Source organism: Pantherophis guttatus, chromosome 2 (assembly GCF_059756535.1).
Source record: "Pantherophis guttatus breed Tessera chromosome 2, ASM5975653v1, whole genome shotgun sequence".
Classification (NCBI taxonomy): domain Eukaryota; kingdom Metazoa; phylum Chordata; class Lepidosauria; order Squamata; family Colubridae; genus Pantherophis; species Pantherophis guttatus.
In genome coordinates this window covers 120,864,173-120,883,511 of record NC_142064.1, presented here as the reverse complement: position 1 = coordinate 120,883,511, position 19,339 = coordinate 120,864,173, and the positions used below count along the sequence as shown (strand labels likewise).

General features: G+C 42.0%; 1 protein-coding gene across 4 annotated transcripts in view; it reads left to right on the top strand.

Moving 5' to 3' along the window:
- GRIPAP1 (GRIP1 associated protein 1) overlaps positions 1-19,339 on the top strand; it is a 77,490-nt gene that overhangs the window by 6,248 nt on the left and 51,903 nt on the right. For all 4 annotated transcript variants that reach the window (XM_087888693.1, XM_034434052.3, XM_034434053.3 and 1 more), the window contains exons 5-12: positions 500-607; positions 3,410-3,566; positions 5,292-5,530; positions 7,870-7,917; positions 8,028-8,059; positions 9,703-9,750; positions 11,361-11,460; positions 12,356-12,433. In XM_087888693.1, coding sequence (XP_087744819.1) covers positions 500-607; positions 3,410-3,566; positions 5,292-5,530; positions 7,870-7,917; positions 8,028-8,059; positions 9,703-9,750; positions 11,361-11,460; positions 12,356-12,433 — 810 coding nt within the window. The remainder of the gene's footprint in view (positions 1-499; positions 608-3,409; positions 3,567-5,291; positions 5,531-7,869; positions 7,918-8,027; positions 8,060-9,702; positions 9,751-11,360; positions 11,461-12,355; positions 12,434-19,339) is intronic.

The window sequence follows — 19,339 nt, the reverse complement described above, 5'->3', positions numbered from 1 at the left end:
TTAGTTGGTCTGAGAAAAGCAAGAGAAGCAGCTGACAGTGGTCTAAATCGGGTCTCCTACCTTGGGAACTTTAAGATTTGTGGACTTCAGGTCCCAGAATTCCTCAGCCAGCTTTTTTGGCTAAGGAATTCTGGGACTTCAAGTCCACAAGTCTTAAAGTCCCAAGTTGGAGACCCCTGATCTAGATGGAATAGAAAATATGATTTCCAAATCTCTTTTACCTGTGCTTCCTCTTGGATACATTTTGCAACCAATTTCTCTGTTAACCACTGCATAACTGCTGGCATTCCATCACAAACTAAGGGCCACGGCATAATATGGACCATCTAGAATTTGAGTAGCAAAAAGGTAGTAGGTGAGAACATTTCCCAATATTGTTAGGACTTTGGCAAAGGAGGCCCTATCTGCTTGAAGATTTGGTCCTGCCATCTAGTGGAAGGAAGTGAATCTTGCAGTGATTATGTGTGTGGGATCTCATGCAATTTTGTTGTCTTTGTAGGAGGTGGATGCACTGCTTAGTGAAAATGAAATGCTTCAGGGAAAACTGCATAGCCAAGAGGATGACTTCAGGCTGCAAAATAGCACTCTCATGCAGGAGCTCTCCAAGGTACTGGACTCATGTTCCCTTTGCAGTGCCACCAGGGTCATGCCAGGGGGTGCTGTGTGACACGAAATAGCACTGCTGATTAACCACGCAGAATTCTAAGATAGAATTCCAGAATCATAGAGTTGGAAGGAATCATTTAGGCAGATACATTCAACCATCTGGCTAGTGAAGAAATCCAAAGCCTTAACAAATGGCTATCTACCATCAGTTTGAAACAATCTTCAAACCAGATCTTCAAGCCATGGTTATGAAAGTGCAGGATCTACATTCAAAATCAAAGCAGAATAAATTAGGATTGTGCAGTGCTTCAGACTCAGTCTCCAAACAGTTTTTGGGAGGGCACAGGTGTGCAAATGCCTGTCTTGAGTCCCTTAAAGCAGCTGCTCTCTTCCCCAGGATTGATTCTGAGAAAAGACCATGTAAAGGTGTTGCAGATGGGCACTAAATTCACTTTCCTACATCCTTCAAAACACATCTTGCACATTGAATCTATAATGTTGAACAACATATTTAACTACATATATAATTGAATACTTTTAATCCGTCATCTTCAGCTCAGGTCTCAGAGGTTCTTTGCCTCCATGGTTAATCTTATCTTTTCTAATCTTTGCTTTTGTTTGATACTACAGCTGGCCCAAAGCAGATACTAAATATAAAGTCTGGGTGGGAGGAATACAGCCTTCAGCTCCCCCAACAAACTTCTTCATGCATGTGAAGAATTATTTTTCATTATCTTTCACCCTAGTTTGCCTATCAGGTTGACAAGTCCAGTTGCTGCAAATGGTTTTTTTTTTCCTTTTTCCTTCCACTCTCATGGTGTGGTATTTGAGTCATTTGTGTGGTATTAAAAAAAAAACATTCTGAGTGGGAAGCTTTTCTTAGCAACCGCTGTTTGCATGCTTATTGAGTTTGGAAAAGTGCAGGCTAATCAGCAGGGGGAAAAATCTTCCCATGCCTTTGTTGTGATTATTAGATTACTTCTAGTTCATTAAATCAAAACCATTGAAGAAGGGAAAGTTCACTATATCCTTTATAGTCAACTCTAAAGAGAAGCGGTCCCCAACCTTCCCACTTTGGTGGCCTGGCACAACGTGTGTGTGTGTGTGTGTGTGTGTGTGAGGTGTGTAATGTAAATGATGGAGCACAGCTCCACCATTCACATTAATGGAGCTTCATGTGTGAGTGGGGAGCACTCGCGTGCAAAATTGCACTCGCGCAAGCGGGGGACGCTTGTGCTTTGTGCAAAATTCCACTCGTGCAAGCGGAGAGTGCTTGTGCTCAAAGCTCCATTCGCGTGAATGGCGCTTCATGTGCAAGGGTCCTTTGCATGCACAATTGGAGCTTCACGTCCAAGCACAAGTTTAGTTTATTTAGTTTAGTTTATTTGATTTGTATACCGCCCTACTCCTGAAGGACTCAGGGCGGTGAACAGCCAAGCAATAAAATACATAAATACAAAAATTTAAAAAACCAGTTAAAATCAAATTAAATCATTTTGGCCCAGACAAATTAAAACACCCCAATAATTTAAGAACAGATTAAAATTTACATATTAAAAGAGGGAGGAGATTAGGCCAAGCCTGCTTGATGGAATAAAAGAGTCTTCACAGCGCGGCGGAAGGTGCGCAGATCCGGGATCCTCCGTATCTCTGGGGGGAGCTCATTCCAGACGGTAGGTGCCCCCACAGAGAAGGCTCTCCCCCTAGGGGTCGCCAGCCGACATTGTTTGGCTGACGGCACCCGGAGGAGTCCCTCTCTATGAGAGCGTACTGGCCGGTGGGAGGCTATTGGTGGTAGTAGGCGGTCCCGTAGATAACAAGGTCCTAAGCCATGGAGCGCTTTAAAGGTGGTAACCAAAACCTTGAAGCGCACCCGGAAGACCACCGGGAGCCAGTGCAGCTCGCGCAGGAGAGGTGTCACATGGGAGCGCCATGACGCTCCCATTACCACCCGCGCGGCCGCACTCTGCGCCAGTTGGAGCCTCAGGGTGCTCCTCAAGGGGAGCCCCATGTAAAGAGCATTACAATAGTCCAGGCGGGAGGTGACGAGGGCATGAGTGACCGTGCGTAACGAGTCCCGATCCAGAAAGGGACGCAACTGGCGAATCAGGCGAACCTGATAAAAAATCCTCCCGGTCACGGCCGTCAAGTGCTCTTCTAAAGACAGCCGTGAATCCAGGAGGACGCCCAAGTTGCGAGCCCTCTCCGTGGGGGCCAGTGATTCGCCCCCAATAGTCAGAGATGGCATCAACTGACTATATCGGGACGTCGGAAACCACAGCCACTCGGTCTTGGATGGGTTGAGCCTGAGCCTGTTCCTCCCCATCCAGATCCATACGGCCTCCAGGCACCGGGACATCACTTCAAGGGCATCGTTGGGGTGATCCGGGGTGGAGATGTACAGCTGGGTGTCGTCAGCGTACTGATGGTACTCCTTTATAGTCAACTCTAAAGAGAAGCGGTCCCCAACCTTCCCACTTTGGTGGCCTGGCACAACGTGTGTGTGTGTGTGTCAGTGTGTCAAGCGCCCTCCACTCAAGCACCCATCACTCACATGACCCAGTTTCAAACAGGCCGCGTCCCAGTAATGGGCCGCAGCCTGGGCGTTGGGGCCCCCCACTTTAAAGCACACTCTCGGGACTTATTTTGGGGAGCTGGAATAACAAATGCTTTTTCTTGCCATGAAGATCAGGGATCAGCTACAGACCAATTTTCCTCTGGTGGATCATCTGTGCTTTTTGTTCAGTGTTCTGAGAAATGTATTTCCTCACTGACATCCAGTCCTTTGGTCTTTCAAATGCAGCTGTGCTCGCAGATTGAGCAGTTGGAAAAGGATAATCAGATTCTTCAGGAAGGAAAGACAGCGGTAACCAGCAAAGGGGCGTTCCCAGCCAGCTCTGTGGATGGCGAGCTGTTAAGGCTACAGGCAGAGAATTCTGCCCTGCAGAAGAACATGGCAGGTAGCATTCTTGCTGACATACAAATGTGGGGGGCTCAAATTGAAGTTTGGAAAGTCCAAGGAATTGGACAGGGGGAAGGTTGGCAAGGTGGAGCACTCTGTGCATCGAAGTCCACACAGCATAATGGGGAAGGTTGCCTGCAAGCTGATCCTTCAGCCTGGCAGTTGTTCTGAAGGGGTGCCTGCCTTATGGCCCTACCTCTGTGTGCCATGAATAGGCCAGAATATGCAAATGTTTGAACTGAGTAGGGGACAAAGCTAAGAAGGAGGCAATAGAGGTGTAAGTTCAAGGAAGGTAATTGCTGAAAAAGCAAGAAACAGCAGGAAATCCAATAGGCTAGAGTCTTTGTCTTTGTCCTTGTAAGAGTTTTAATTGGGGCTGATTGCCAATTTGCTAACAATTGGCAATCAACCAATTGTTTATTTTTTATGAGAAGAGCTGGAATCTGGGAAGCATCTTCTAACAAGTACTTTCTGATACAACATAAAAAGGAAGTAACAAAACAATGAAGACTGCAGTGAATTTCCCCAATAATCACTCACCAATGATGTGCAGGATTCAATGAGCCTTCATCAGCCATGTGAGGACTAGGAAAATATTGTTTGCAAAATAAAGTATGACTTAAAACCAGAGTACATAACATTTTTGTGACTGTGGCCCACACTTTTATTTCCTATTGTTTTCAAGGGCTCATAGTAGATGAAAGGTTGCAATATTATAGGAGAGAAAGTTATATATCTCTTCTAGATTTAAAAAATAAACACCAAAATGGCTGCAATAAGTATATTGGGAACTCTGCTATTATGCCATTTTATTTCTAACTTCGATGAAAGCTATTGAGTATCATATGACTATTACTGGGTGCTTTATCACAGGATTTCATCAGCAGATTTGAAAGAGGGTGGGCTGTTCCGGGCTGGGAAAAGAGTTTGGGAGGCAAAGTTGGTCCCTGGGCCTTAAAGTGCCCATTCTTGATTTAAAATCAGTATTTTTCAAACTTGGCAACTTTAAGATGTGTGGACATCAGTCGTAGAATTTTCCAGCCATCTAGAATTGTGTGTCCATACATCTTAAAACAACTGCTGATGACTTCTTACTATCGGTCCACCATAGAAAGCGTCCTCACATACTGTATAACAGTATGGTACACTTTAAAAGCCGTGGATAGGAAGGCACTACTGAGAGTGATCAATTAGGCACAAGAAACCATTTGTTGCCTTCTAACCCCACTGGATGACATCGCCAGGTCTCGCTGTTTCGGCAGAGTAAGGAAGATACTTAGGGATGATTCACACCCTGGCCAGTGTCTCTTTTCACTTTTACCATTGGGCAAAGACACTGAAATATAGCCAGCTGGACAAACAGGTTTAAAAACAGCTTCTACCCATGGGCTGTCAGACTCTTAAACACAATCACTCCACGTACATATGGAAATGTATGACTAGCTTTTTTTCTTTCCCCAATTATTTGTATAAGTTGGGAATTGTATTATCTTGTATGGATTGCATCAGTAGAGGCTAAACCAATTTCGTTGTATACATGATATACAATGACAATAAAGGCTATTATTACTACTATTACTACTACTACTACTACTACTACTACTACTACTACTACTATTATTATTACCTTAAAAGTTGCCAAGTTTGAAAAAACACAGATTTAAAAGGGATACAGAAGAAGGAATCTGTGGTCTGCTCAGAATGGGTGACCCTTGTTCTGCAGCTTTACAGGAGCGCTATGAGAAGGAAGTGGCCCGGCAAGCAGAAAACAGAGGTGGCGGGAAAGGTGATGGTTCCCCGGAGCCTTGTCCCACTGTGCCAGAGACGACTTCGGAACGGCCGGCATTTGACAGTGACGGTAGCGGTGCCATTTCACAGCAGCTTCTCTCAGAGGTTGAACTGAAACTGCAGACCGAGAGGGAGGAGAAAATACTGCTGAAGGAGCAGCTGCAGAGCCTCGAGGTAAGAAGGACTCCTTGATATTTGCTCTGCTTTGCCAATGTTGATTTCTGCCTCAGCTGGAGGTTGCAGCTCCAGGTGAGGGAAGTAGTTCGTAGGGAGTGGGGAGTCATTCCTCACTGTGCATAAAATGCAGCTATTTCAAAGAAAGGGCTCAAGGAGGTGGAAGAAAAGCAGAACGTTTTGACCTCAGTATTGACCTTCAGGATATGAGAAGAAATCCCATGCACAGATTGAGGAGGCTGTGGTCCATGGGATGTAGTCAAACATTGTCCACTCTCAGCATTTCTCACCACAGGCTATGCTGGTTGGGATTCCCGCAACTGGCAATTCAATAGCATCTGTGAGTGGTGCAGTGGTTAAAGTGCAGTATTGCAAGCTAACTCTGCCCACTGCCAAGAGTTTGATCCTGACCGGCTCAAGATTGACTCAGCCTTCCATCCTTCCGAGGTCGGCAAAATGAGGACCCAGATTGTTGGGGCCAATATGCTGACTCTGTAACCCACTTAGGGCTGAAAAGCACTGTGAAGCAGTATATAAATCTAAGTGTTATTGCTATTTTAGTGAACCATAGAATCCTTGCTCCAGATTGAATTTCTCCATCTCTATCCCTGCCCTATAGTCCAAATACCAGAGAAGCACTTGTTGCCCAGTTGCCATGGCTCATAATAACTCAATTTGCATATGAAGCTTGCACTTTAGTCACTTCTCACTTGGATTACTCTAATGTGCTACCTAGGGCTGCCCTTGAAGATCATCCCGAAGTTGTAACTGGTTCATCATGCAGCAGTGCACAGTTCTGAGAACTTGCAATTCACCCGTATTAACACAGTTGCTATATGAGTTTCATTGGCTTCCAGATGCAGGTCAGGGTGCTGGTTATCATATTTAAAGACCTGATGGCACAGGGCCAGGTTATTTGTAGGACAAATAAGGTGGGCATTTCCAGATCCCTTCCTTTAAATGGAGGGATCTTGGAGGTACTTCTATTTTGTGGCTGTCATGGCCCTTTGGAACAGCCTCTTCCCTGAAAAATGGAGGGCCCCTAATTATTAGCCTTCTGGAGGACTGGGAAGACCTGGCTCTTCACTCAGGCATTGAGCTAGGGTGGTAGTGAGTCCAGTAGATCTGGATATTGTGGTATATTGTGGTACTATGGAAGGATATATGATTAGTTCTTTTTGGGGAAGCAGATCTGTGGATTTATATTAATCTGTTTTTATCGAATGCTGCCTGTCCACCATTATGACATGTGTAAGATAAACAGTCATATGCATTTTCTAACAATATAGTTAAATTACATTGAATTAGAAGGGTGCTGATCTAATATAACTGTTGCTAGCAAAATCACCAGTGTTATCACCATGGCAGTGAATGTTTCAGTAAAGAATAATATACAGACTTGAAAGCAGGAGAGGATTCTGGAAACTCTGGATCATCGTGATTTGTCCTTTGTCCCCAAGTGCAGGCCTTTATTTTTATTTTTCTTCCCAGAGGAGTGAAGGGTGAACTTTTGGTTGCCTAGGATAAAATATATGATCCCCAGCATGCTGGTTTCTGAACTAGAGAAACCTAGATGTTGCCTCTTCCTTGCCTCACCACTGCCCTCAAATGGATGTTGTCTTATGGAACCACCTGGTGGGAGTTGTTCAAAACAATTGCCAGATCAGTGGAAGACTTTGAATGTGTTGTGGTCCGCCAGCAGCCTGCAGAGCTGGCAGCAAAGTCGAACAGTGAGGAGGCTGAGGAAGAACATGGGCCAGTCCTGAAGTCTGGGGAAGGCTCAGACGAGGGCTCTGCATCGGAGGCAGAGAAAGGGCCATCTGGAAGGTACGTGCTGCCTACAGAGCCTCCAGAGTCAGACCTCAGCAAGGCAGAGGAACAGGGGGAGCCTGTTCCCAGTGCATGCATGTGCAGAGCTACCAGAAGGCACGAACAGTTAAAACAAAAGGGACGATTCGGGAGTAGGGCTTGAAGATGATTGGCTCCTCCCATAAGACTTAAAAGAGGAGCAAAGGCATGTGGGCCCTTGCAGGAAGCAATGTTGTTAATTCTGTGCAGTTTAAAGTCTGAAGCTCGGTTTGATTCTGGACTCCGTGTGGCTTTGCCAATTAGATCTTTGGCAGCGTGTCAAGGGAGATAAAGGTGGATGATTATCAGCCTTATCCCGAAGGACTCTTTACAACTATTTGTGACTCATCTGTGAATGAACAGAATTCACAGCTGTTAAAATAAATCAGGTTTTTGGGACTACTCATGTGTTTTACTGACTCAGGAAGCCTAGGTCATAAGAGAATGCTTGAAACAGGTCATTGTGTTTGCCTCTCCTTCCTGTCCTATAGGCATCCAAGACAACAGAGACCTCCCGCCTGCAGCAAGAGCTCTCCAAGGTAAGAGGGGAGAGAGATTTGAATGGCTGGTCAACATTCTTGGGAAACAGTGGGTGGTGGGAAGGTGAGGTTTGCTGGTGGGAATTTACAGCTTTTTCTCTCTTATGCAGTTTGTAGAGAAGCTTAAGAAGAAACAAGAGAGGTATGTTTTGGGATGCGAAGGGGAGCTTGGTCATATTGGGATAAGGAATGGGGTTTACTCCTTATTAGATAGATAGATAGATAGATAGATAGATAGATAGATAGATAGATAGATAGATAGATAGATACCATATTTTTCAGAGTATAAGATGCACTTGTTCCCCCCTAAAAGTGGGTGAAAATTTGGGTGTGTTTTATACACCGAATGTAGTCCCGCCCACCCATTGGCCCTCACCCTTTGGCCTCTGCCTCCCAGCAATTTACCTCCTTGAAGCAAATAGCAAACAGCCCGTTTCAGCTTCAGCACAGCCTGATTAGCACAAGCAGCTGATTGTCGGTTGGATGGGCCTCCCGACCCTCAGCTGTTTCAGGCTGCAGGGATTGCCATTGCCTATTGCCTTGTGGGCCTCCTCTGTTTGCTGGGAGGCAGATTTTATTTTTTTCTTGTGCTAATCAGGCTGTGCTGAAAATGAAAATGTAACTAAAGCAGGCTGTTTTCTGTTTGCTGCAAGGAGGCAAATTGCTGGGAGGCAAAGACAGATTTTTTTTCTTGTTTTCCTCTCCAAAAAAGGTAGGTGCGTCTTATAGTCCAGAGCGTCTTGTACTCCAAAAAAAATACGGTAGATAAAATAACTTTATTGTCACTTCAAATGTACACTAATCGGCATACATTAAAATGAAATTTCGTTGCATACGTCTCAAATATACACTACCTAAACATGACAAAATAAAAAAATACAAAATTATGCATATACCCATGTATATTATATGACACAGAGAAACAATACAGTCTAGTTCAGTGTTTCCCAAACTTTTGACATATGTGTACCCCTTCTATAATTTTCGTAACGCTGAGTACCCCTCATAAAAAACATATGGTACCCCTGGGGGTACGCGTACCACACTTTGGGAAACACTTAGATAACACTGCAATTCTCCGGCGTTTAAACAGCTCCGCGGCTCAACGTCAACTGTTAATGTTCCCGCAGTTTAAAAATGGCCGAACCCGAGCTGCGCGAAGGATGCGCAGAAGTTCCCGCCATAATGAGTTGCGATACAATGTACAATGGCCCCAGTTCCCGTGTAAAAACTGCGACACGCGCCTATTTCTTTCCTTGTTCTGTGGGCGCAGCTAAGGACGGTGCAGTGGATATTCCCACGTGATCCCCACCAAACTCCGGTGCAACGCGTACCCCCACCAAACTCTTCCCGTACTCCTGGGGGTACGCATACCACACTTTGGGAAACACTGGTCTAGTTCATATGTATACATGTACATGGCGAGAAAAATGAATCTTGCAAGTTTACTGGACGGATGGCATAGGGAACAAAGCTGTCAGAATCTCATAGTCCTGCTAGAAAATACTTTGAAACCTCCTCCAAGAGGGGAGCAACACAATTGTTAGAACAGAATTGCGGAACAGAATTAGCTAGCCGGGCTTTTACCTGCTTGATTGCTATTCCTGTTACAAGTGAAAGTTTTCCATCATCTCAAGACGTTTGAATGAATGCTGCTTCCTCCACTGCCGAGAGAATGATAATATGTTCTGCAGGGTGGCTTCCCTTTGGGAACCAACTTTGGCCTCTCTTCTATTCTGTGTTTTAACTTCTCCCTATCTTGGCCTCCCTTCCTCTCCCTTTTAGCTTTGTGCGCCTTCAGACAGAAAAAGAAGCTCTCTACAATGACAGCAGGTATGGGCTGAACAATCTGGAATTTCACCCTCTGTGCCAGTGCAACAATGCACTTTCCACATGTTTGAGAAGCACTGGGTGGTTGGACTAGAGCAGGGGTGTGAAACTCAAGGCCCGCGGGCCGGATCTGGCCTGTGGGGTACTTAGATCTGGCCCGCGGAAACAGCAAAGGACTGGCCTGCAGTGCCTCTGCCAGCAAAAAAACGGAGTTTGCGAGGGCCGCGCGCACCCCCACTCCACAAATTCCATTTTCACTGGCAGAGGGTTGCAGGAGGTCGTCCCAGCCGAAAACAGAGCTCGAGAGCCTGTTTTCGCTGGCAGAGTGCTCAGGCCACCACAGGCATCCCCCGATACAAGTGACGTCAAGATGGCCATGCCCCCCCTCCGAAGTCAAACAACCCTGATGCAGTCCTCATTGAAATTGAGTTTGACATCCCTCGAGTAGAGCTTTCCAAAGGACATTTGAAGCCAGGGTTTTGGAAGGGAGGAAGGAGGAGAAACAACAGGAGGAAGCTGGAGAGCTGAAATCCACCGCCAGTATTACAATCCAGATCATCAGGAAATCACTGCAGTGTGAAAGCATTACATAAAGTCTGGCAAGGTGATCCCCATGGGGAATTCGCTGAGCAAGCCAGTTGATGGCGTGGAATGAATTGCACTCATGCCTGACAGGTCTGAAGTGGGCCCAGTTAAGTAAGCAGAAAGCCTTGGGACGCTTCCCCCTTCTTCCCAGCCTCTTGAATGATCATTGGCCCCATTTTCATGGCATTTATTTAAGCCAAGCAATACGGCTTTCAGATACTATAGCAATATAACAAATTACATTCATAATAAAATAGCAGATTGCATTCTAGCCGACCAAAGCTATATAAAACCGTGTGGGTAGGTGAGGCAGGGCCTCTAAGCTCAAGAATGCTGGTGTATCTCTTCCCCCCATTTAGTAAAAACAAATGATCTGTGTAAAGCAGACTCTGATACAGAATAGATTAGACACATGTGCATAATTTAGATCCAGTCTTGTGCCTCTTGGCTAACCTTGACTGGTCTTGAGTGCTATGCAAACCTAGCCTTAATTACAGTTTGGATGGGGGACCATCTGGGAGGCTCAGAGCTGTTGGCCAGACTTCAGCACTGAATTAATAGAGTACTCTAGAAGAAGGCAGTGGCAAACCACTTTCGTTATGCTGCTTAGAAAGCATGGATATATCCATGAAGGTCCCCAGAGTTGAGCATAGCTGAAAAATGGAGGTTCTTGCTTCTTTTCTTGGTTGGAATTTGCATCAGCCCAGGTGCAGATTTTAACCGAAAGTGAAACGATACGGGGGCTGGAGCATTGGGCAGTAACAGTGTTACAGTGCTTTTGCTGCAGATGTGGGTGCTGAGGAGAAAGTGGAGAAAGAAGCACATTCCTGAGATGAGAAATAATAAAGCTGGAAATGGGGATGAGTGGATGAGATGGGAATGAAAAAGGCATTTCCTGCAAGAGTAGAGAGGTGAAGAGAGGAGAATGAAACAACGGGAAGAATGACCCAAAGGCAACAAAGCAGCTTTAAGGAGAAGAAAGCACTTTCCTTTCCCTCTGTAAACAAATTTTCCCTTCCACTGTTCAGGACCAAAATTGAGGAGATCCAACAACGGAAGGAAGAGGAACTCAAATCTCTGCAAGTTCGTAACCAGAAGCTGCAACAGGAGCTCCAGTCCACAAACCAGGTAAAAGACATTTTTCCTTCTCCTGTAGTTCAGATTGAGTTACATTTAAGGCATGGCTAAGGAGACCTGATTCGTCGGATTTAGAAAGCGTGTCCAGGAGCTTTTCCCCATCAGCAAGAAAACCTCTTGATCGAAAGGGTTTAGTTTAGTCCTCAGCATGCTGGAAACCAGGCCACGGAAACAAGTGAAGCGCCATCCACTGGATACAGGCAGCACACAAAACCACACCCCTCTCTCTCCACGGAACCAGTCCCTGGTGCCCAAAAGGTTGTGGGCTGCTGCTCTAATCTGTACGGTTAGAGTAATTCTGGCCTTTCAGTGTCTAAAGCAGGGTTTCTGAACCTCAGCAATGTTAAGATGTGTGGCCTTCAACTCCCAGTATTCCCCAGCCAGCGAGACCACACCTCTTAAGGTTGCTGAGGTCGAGAAACACTGGTATAAAGCATGGCTGTCTTGTTGGGGGCCACAATTTTCCCCAGTGAAGCCTGAGAAATATGATGGAGCTAGGGTTGTTTGCTTGTTTATAAATCATACGTATAAGTTGTCCCACTCACCAGATAAATTTCTATTATCTCATGGAACGATCATTCCTGAAATTTCTTGGAGGAAATGCCACAGACTTGTTAAAGTGGATAAAGCATAAATATAGCTAAAAATAATGGGCCATTTGTTTCCTGCTCTAGAAAATAGGATTCTCCCCTCTGTTTTTCCTAAGAAAGGAAGCTTTTATCTATGCTTTTATCTTTTTAATGGTTCTGAGGTTCATTGATTCCACCTGATAATTTTATGGGCATGGTTGTCTCCATCCAGGGTGTGATCCTAGTGGAACTTAATGCAACAGTGAAATCTTCCCTTTATGTTATTTCTCTGGTAAAATGTGTTCCTTCTTTCTCAGGGCTTCTTGGAATTAAAGGACCAATTGCAGAGTGGTCAAAAAGAACATGAATTGGCTCTTCAGAGTCTGCAGGACCAGGTGAGTAACCCTTCTACTTATCTGCCCCCCCGCCCTTTGTTAAGAATCTCTGATCTGCCTCAAACTATAATTTTGGCGAGATGTTTACTTTCTGATATTGTAGGCCTTTGTGGAGGATTGAATCTCTGTTTCTGCTTTGGGGCGTTGGGCTTATAGCTCCCATCAGTCTCAAGCGGTACTGGGTTGCTGGAGCTAATGGCATATGAAAGGCATATGGATATACACTTATGCCTGTTCTTGAAATAAGATGATAAGTGTATTGCATTAGAAGTAACAGATACCCAGGTGCTCCCTGAATGGATTCTAGTTTTGGCCACAGAACTATATGATTTCAAAGTTTATTATAAGGTGATTCAGATTTGCCACCAAAAAAGCAGAATTATATGGCTTGTATTAATTGTGCTATTTGAATACATTTGGCATGAGGAGTTCTAGACAATGTGAAATTCTGATTTTGCTTTTGTAGGCATGGACAAAGATTTATGTTTCTAATGATAAAATGTTCTCAAGTCATAAAAGCTGGTGATGTGTGACCTTTTGAAGTAAAAAAAAATATCTGTGTTTGTTAATATGTTTTGTAGTTTTCTCCTATGCTACTGTGACAAAGGTCAGCCCAAAGTCCTGGAGATGGTTGAACCAAACTTCCCTAATTGTTAATCATCCCTGACCATTGGCCAAGTGATTAAATCTAATAGGAATCCCAAAATATTTAGAATGAATCATCTTAGTGAAGCCTGAAATATATAAAAAAGGAGGTCTTTGACCAGCTCTGGCAGATACACTGGTTGGATCAGGAGGTAATAAAGACAGTGCCTTATCTCTCAGCTAGACTTCTGTCATTTACTTTACATAGGGCTGCCCTGGAAAGTGATTCCAAAGTGCCTTCTTGCTGTCTAGTACTAGCCAGTTCAGCAGGATAACTCCTATTTGAGTTACCCCTGGTTGCTGTTGGCTTCTGGCCGAATTCAGAACGTTGATGATCACATATAAGCTCTGTATACCTGAACTCTTGCTACATCTGGGCTCCTTTCCTCCAGGTAGAATCTGTGTGAAGCAGACAGCTTCAAGTGCTCACCCCACAGGAGATTGGGGGAGGGTGGGGGCAGGGATTGCTTGCTGGCATTCAAAATCACCATAGTGATTTCATGTTATGTTATGTTCATATTATGTACTATCTTATGGCTGTTTTTAGACCGTGCACTCCAAGGCATGTGGTGATAAGTCACATATAAGGATGTGGGTAATAAATAAATAAAGCAAGCCATATGGCTGACTGGCAAATGGGCTGGCTAGTTGCAATATTGATACAACCTGCCCCTATTTGTTCATGGAGTTACTTCAGTAGAGATTCATCTGTTTTTTTTGGCACTGTGATCTTACTTTCCATAAAATAATTTGCCTGCTATTCTTTCCATTTAATTTAGTAAGTTGCACATTAGCATTCTGTTCCTATTCTTGCCATACTCTTATGTGTGGGTGTGTGAATTATGTTGATCCAGTATGATTTTATGTCTGTCTGTCTGTCTGTCTGTCTGTCTGTCTGTCTGTCTGTCTGTCCTAGGTATATTTTTGAATACAGAGCATGCAATGTCTCCTTGGTACTTTATAAAAGAAATCTTGATTTGCTGATGGGGATGGAGTTATCTTTCTCTAGATACTTCCTTGTCAGTAAATCCAACTGAACCTAATAAAACCTATTGAATAGTTAAATATGAAATTACATTGTAATGTTTCTCTATGTATGGAAGTCAACAGCTAAAAAAAAAAAATAGAAACCTGGGACTTAAAATATGAACACTATTAATGGCAGTTGTTGAAGTAATACTCCAAAAGAATTAAAAATAAATAATGGAAAGTTGCTGTAAAACTACTCCCTCCCCATCTCAAGGAGGCTGTTGTATCACTGCCCTGTTATTACATCTTTATTCTCAGTGGGGAGACAGATACTGTATCCAATTGGTTTATATCATTTAATTGCCCCATATTGAAAATGATGCAATTTCAGACAAGGCCATGTATTGCTTTATTGAACGCATCTTAGCTATCCTTTCTTCATTTGAATGATGCCTTGTGTTCCATCATAAGCATATATAAATGTAAAATTGTGCTAATGTGCTAAAACGTCAGAAGATTGTAGAAGGCAGTTATCTGCTATGAACCTGAATTCACGTATTGTCCCCCCAACACAAAGATTGTTCCCCGCATTGTGTTTCTAGGATGCTCCCTGTAAGAGAATCAGAACTGAAGGGTCTTTGTGGATGATTGTCTTGTATGTGTATTGGTTGAATATAAATTGTATGGGTAGTTACAGTTGTACATTGTGATATTGTCTGAGTTCATACATGGCAATGAGATTATAATCAACCAGCATCTATTTTATTTATTGCAATGTCATTGTGAGTGGCTGTTCTTTATTTTGTTTAACATTGAATATGTTATTCTGGACACTTTACTATGATATTTCAGTTACATTGTTTACCATAGAAATTTTAATCACTGTTCTTATGAAAACTGATGTGAGAATGGACATCATATTTGTATGCTGATGGCTAGATTCAGCAGCATACAAATCTGATAAATCCCTTATTGCAGAATCAGTAGCAGAGCTGAGCAGCGAACCATCCTACAGGCTGCAAAAGATGGGAAAAATCTATAACGCTGCTAAGTATTTAAGAAACAAAGTGAAACTAGTGTAGCAGTTAATGAGAATTATTATCTGAACAGATCCCAGCTCCCTAGAATTTAAACCAAAGCATTGACCTATATGTTGGTTCTGCTTGCTGTATATATATTCTGTCAGCACGAAAAGAAACTGATTCCAGTATAAAGAGTTGAGAGAGCGGAGAAGCCAGATTTACTGTTGTACTGAGTTGAAGTGTAACAATATACTTGTATAATTGTTACACCCGCCCTCTGGAACGAGCTACCCCCAGGGATATGACTGATCCCGGACCTCCGTACTTTCCGCCGGGCTCTGAAGACTTTCTTGTTTCAGCGAGCTGGGCTGGCTTAAGATTTTAATTGATTAATTTTATGGGTAAGGGGTTTTAAAATTGAGAAGCCAAATTGATTTAATTATTTTTTAAATTATTTTAATTTTCATACTGTATGTATTTTAACCCTGGCTGTTCACCGCCCTGAGTCCTTTGGGAGAAGGGCGGTATAAAAATTTAATACATAAATAAAAAAAATAAAAAAAAAAAATCTCTAATTTTTGGCCATGGTTGTAGTGATGGGAGAATAGTCCAAATAATCTGGAGAGCACTGCTAGTACCTTCCCTTTTAATAAAATGATATGCTGCACATGGGAATAACTTCCATTCGGTGATCTTAATTCTTTTATAGCGCAAGCTTCTCCATTCATAATCTCTTTTTTTTTTCCTACATGTGGTCGTTCTTGATGGCTCTGAATGAAAAGGGAAAGTAATTTCAGGTTTTGAGGTTATGCTGATAGGGGAAGAAGTGTTTTTTTTTTTTTATCTCAAAGGATTTTCTCCACTCTCAACCTATGGCAAATAAAAACAATTAAAATCAATCTGATTGGTTTAAATCTTTTGAAAAAAATCAGCATTGGGAAAACGCCACTGCATCAGTCAGGCTTTGCTCAAATAGAAGGATGGAAAGAGATAGGAGAGAGAGATGTATGCAAAACCATCTATGTATTTTTAAAGGAATTTTGATGTGTATTCTCTCTCTCTCTCTCTCGTATGTTCCCTTTGTCAGTATTAACTTCATATACCAAATTCACATTGTAAGTCTCTCTAGAGAGTATATTCAAGAGATTTTCTCTGTAGATTTGGGGACCGTGCTATTTTGAGAATATTGTATCAGAATCTTCATTTCTTCAACACAACTTGCTACCTTAGGTTTAATTTCATCCAAGGAGCAGATGATGTAAAACTTTGAATTTCCTATGTAAAACTATATGTATTGGATAAGCTCTTTCTTTTTGAAAATAGACAGTTCAGAACACTTATTTCACTCAGATGCTATTTAGTATGAAATAGTCTTAATATTTCTTTGTTTTCCTTTCCATTTCCATTCAATTTCTCTTTCTTGAGAAATGTTACTATGTTCTCCTTTTCTTCTTCCTCTCCCCAACACTTCTTGAGCAATGCTTCAGGCTAATACCTTACTATAAAAGTGACTCACCCAGCCCCAATTGATTTTTGATTTACAATATTTGATCAACAAAGACCTAGTTGCAACTTTTTGTTCCTGAAGGGTAATTCACTCTGGTGAATTGACCATGTCGCTCCGAGGAATTTTCACCTGTCAAGAGTTCATCAGTTTTATTTTAATCATGAGATACGGACGTTCCTAAGAGCGTTACTGTTATTACCTGTTTTGGAACTAGAAATAGGACTGCAAAGTTCAACTAAAATCTCAAAAAATGAAATTTTAAAATCTTTCTGGTGGTTCACATGTATTTGGACGATCAGTTGGTGATTTTTTGTTCAGAACTATCCATTTTTTCCCTTCTGTCTTTTCAGCAGTGCCAAAGCTAGAAAATAGAGCAAAATACATCCTTAGCATCCTCATTTGAAGCCAGCTCTTATCTTGATATATGTTTGGATATACTCTAAATATTTTCTTTCCCTTCACAATATATACTGTAACTGAATTGCCTTGAATTTCAGATAATTCATCCAAGTCCATAGTACCGAAGCCCACTTTCTCATCTTAAAACAGGAATGGGGAAATATTTGAGGTTTTGAGAATTGTACTTTTTCCTCAGAGTCCAATAGGAAATTGGTGATGTCATGATGCAACCAACATAGGTGAGGCTAATTTTATTTCAGGGATGTTAAGAATGCAGTTGTGGTTGTAAGTTGAGGACTACCAGTACAGACAGTGGTTTTCCGCAGGTTTCAACCCCGAGCAACAGTGGGATTAGCCATCCTGCTTACAATTGCAGCAGAAACTTTTAAAGGACGCCACGTTTGCGAACCTCATTTTCTAATCACTTTTGGAAATTGATCATTAATTATTTTTAAGCTATTGGAGGTCTTTGGAATAACAAGTTTGAAATTGCCAGATGAGTCTGCCCTTTAATTCTGAACTGAGAAGAAGGAAGACTTACCTACTATTGAAGAATGGACATTAAAAGTAGTGAATTTAGCAGAGATGGCAAAAATTTCAGCATACTTGAAGGACCATTCAAATGAAAGATATATATCGGAATGGAGAAGATGGATTGACTATATTCAAAACAAATATCGGACTAAAAATTTTCAAATAGCTTATGAATGAAACCAACATTTTCTTTTTTACTTATGTTTTGTTAGTTGAAAGGGGAGTTAAAGAGCAAGAGGAGTATGGAGCCTACAGAAAGTTAGCATATTTTAGTTTATGTTTGTTAAATGTTATACCCTGTATTTGCTCTGGGAAGTCCAGGGTGGGTGGGTGGGGGGGAGGGGGGTTGGAGGGAGAGGGGGGATGAGGGATGGGTGGTGGGAGGATGAGGGAAGGGGGGAGGAGGGATGGGAAAAAATTGTTGTAATACTTGATAAAACTTTTTAATAAAAAAAGAAAAGAAAAGAAAAACAAAATTAAAAAAATCCTGAACTGAATTTAATCATAATGTTAAGAATTAAAGAATCTTTGCTGTTTCTTTATTATATTTCTACTTTTCTTTTTTCTTTTCTTTTTTCCTTGCACTCTATTTTATTCTCTTTTCTTTCTATAAGTTCAGATTGTATTAGATTTTACTATTCTAATAAACATTCTTAATAAAAATTACATATCTACATGTGTATGTAGGAGGGAGATGACCCCCAGCCCGCCCCCAATATACCACCAAAATTCAGTGTGCTGGTGGGGTGAAAGGTTGGCTCCTGATTTCAAGTATAATCCAAGTTCTACTTGAAAGCCATATTCTTTGATTCCCTTTTAAAGATTCACATGTTGCCTAAGTCTATGCTGTTTCTCTGGGCACAGTTACACATAACTTGATCCTCACAATGAGTTGCTATGGGAAACCTTGTAAGATGTTGCCAGTGATACTTTTTTGAGGCCTTACATCTTCTTTGCCATGTGCTTTGGTATGCAAATGGGATTTCATAGAGTGGCTGTGGCTTCTTCCAATTTGGTATTTTTTTTTAAATTTGATTTATATGCCGCCCTTCTCCGGGGACTCGGGGCAGCTTACAATGCGTTAAGCAATAGCCTTCATACTTTTGTATATTTTTATACAAAGTCAGCTTATTGCCCCCACAATCTGGGTCCTCATTTTACCTACCTTAGAAAGGATGGAAGGCTGAGTCAATCTTGAGCCTGGTGAGATTTGAACTTGCAGTAATTGCAGGCAGCTGATGTTAATAACTGTTAATAACAATGCTTTAGTCTGCCGCCACCAGGCTCTTATTGGATTGTAGTTTATTGTAAAATTTATTTTACCACTTTGTTTATTCTTTCCCTGAGCCATTTCATCTTGGATGATATAAAGGCCCAGTTTTTGTGTTTTATGCCATTGTGATGGAAGTGCTGTTCTACTTAAAGTGAAGTAAGCAGTATTCCATTTTAAACTATTATTTTTTTAAATAATAGTTTAAACACTTTTCTGGAAAAAAAAATACATAGCAGCCATGAATTGGATATTTCATCTATCGTTATTTTATCAGAAAATAACTCTTCAGGCTATAGCACCATTAACGTTTCCAGTTTGATTATTCAAAGTTCCCTTAATTTTAAAGCAAAATTATCTCGTGGATCTCTTTGGGAATCTCTATTGAAGATAATAATAATAATAATAATAATAATAATAATAATAATAATAATAATAATAATTTATTAAACCTGTATGGGATGGTTGTCTCTCAATTCCAGATTGGTTCCTCAGTGTCCTTCTTCATGCCTTGTAGAACACTAGCAATTTTATCTGGAATGTGTTTTGAATATGATGCT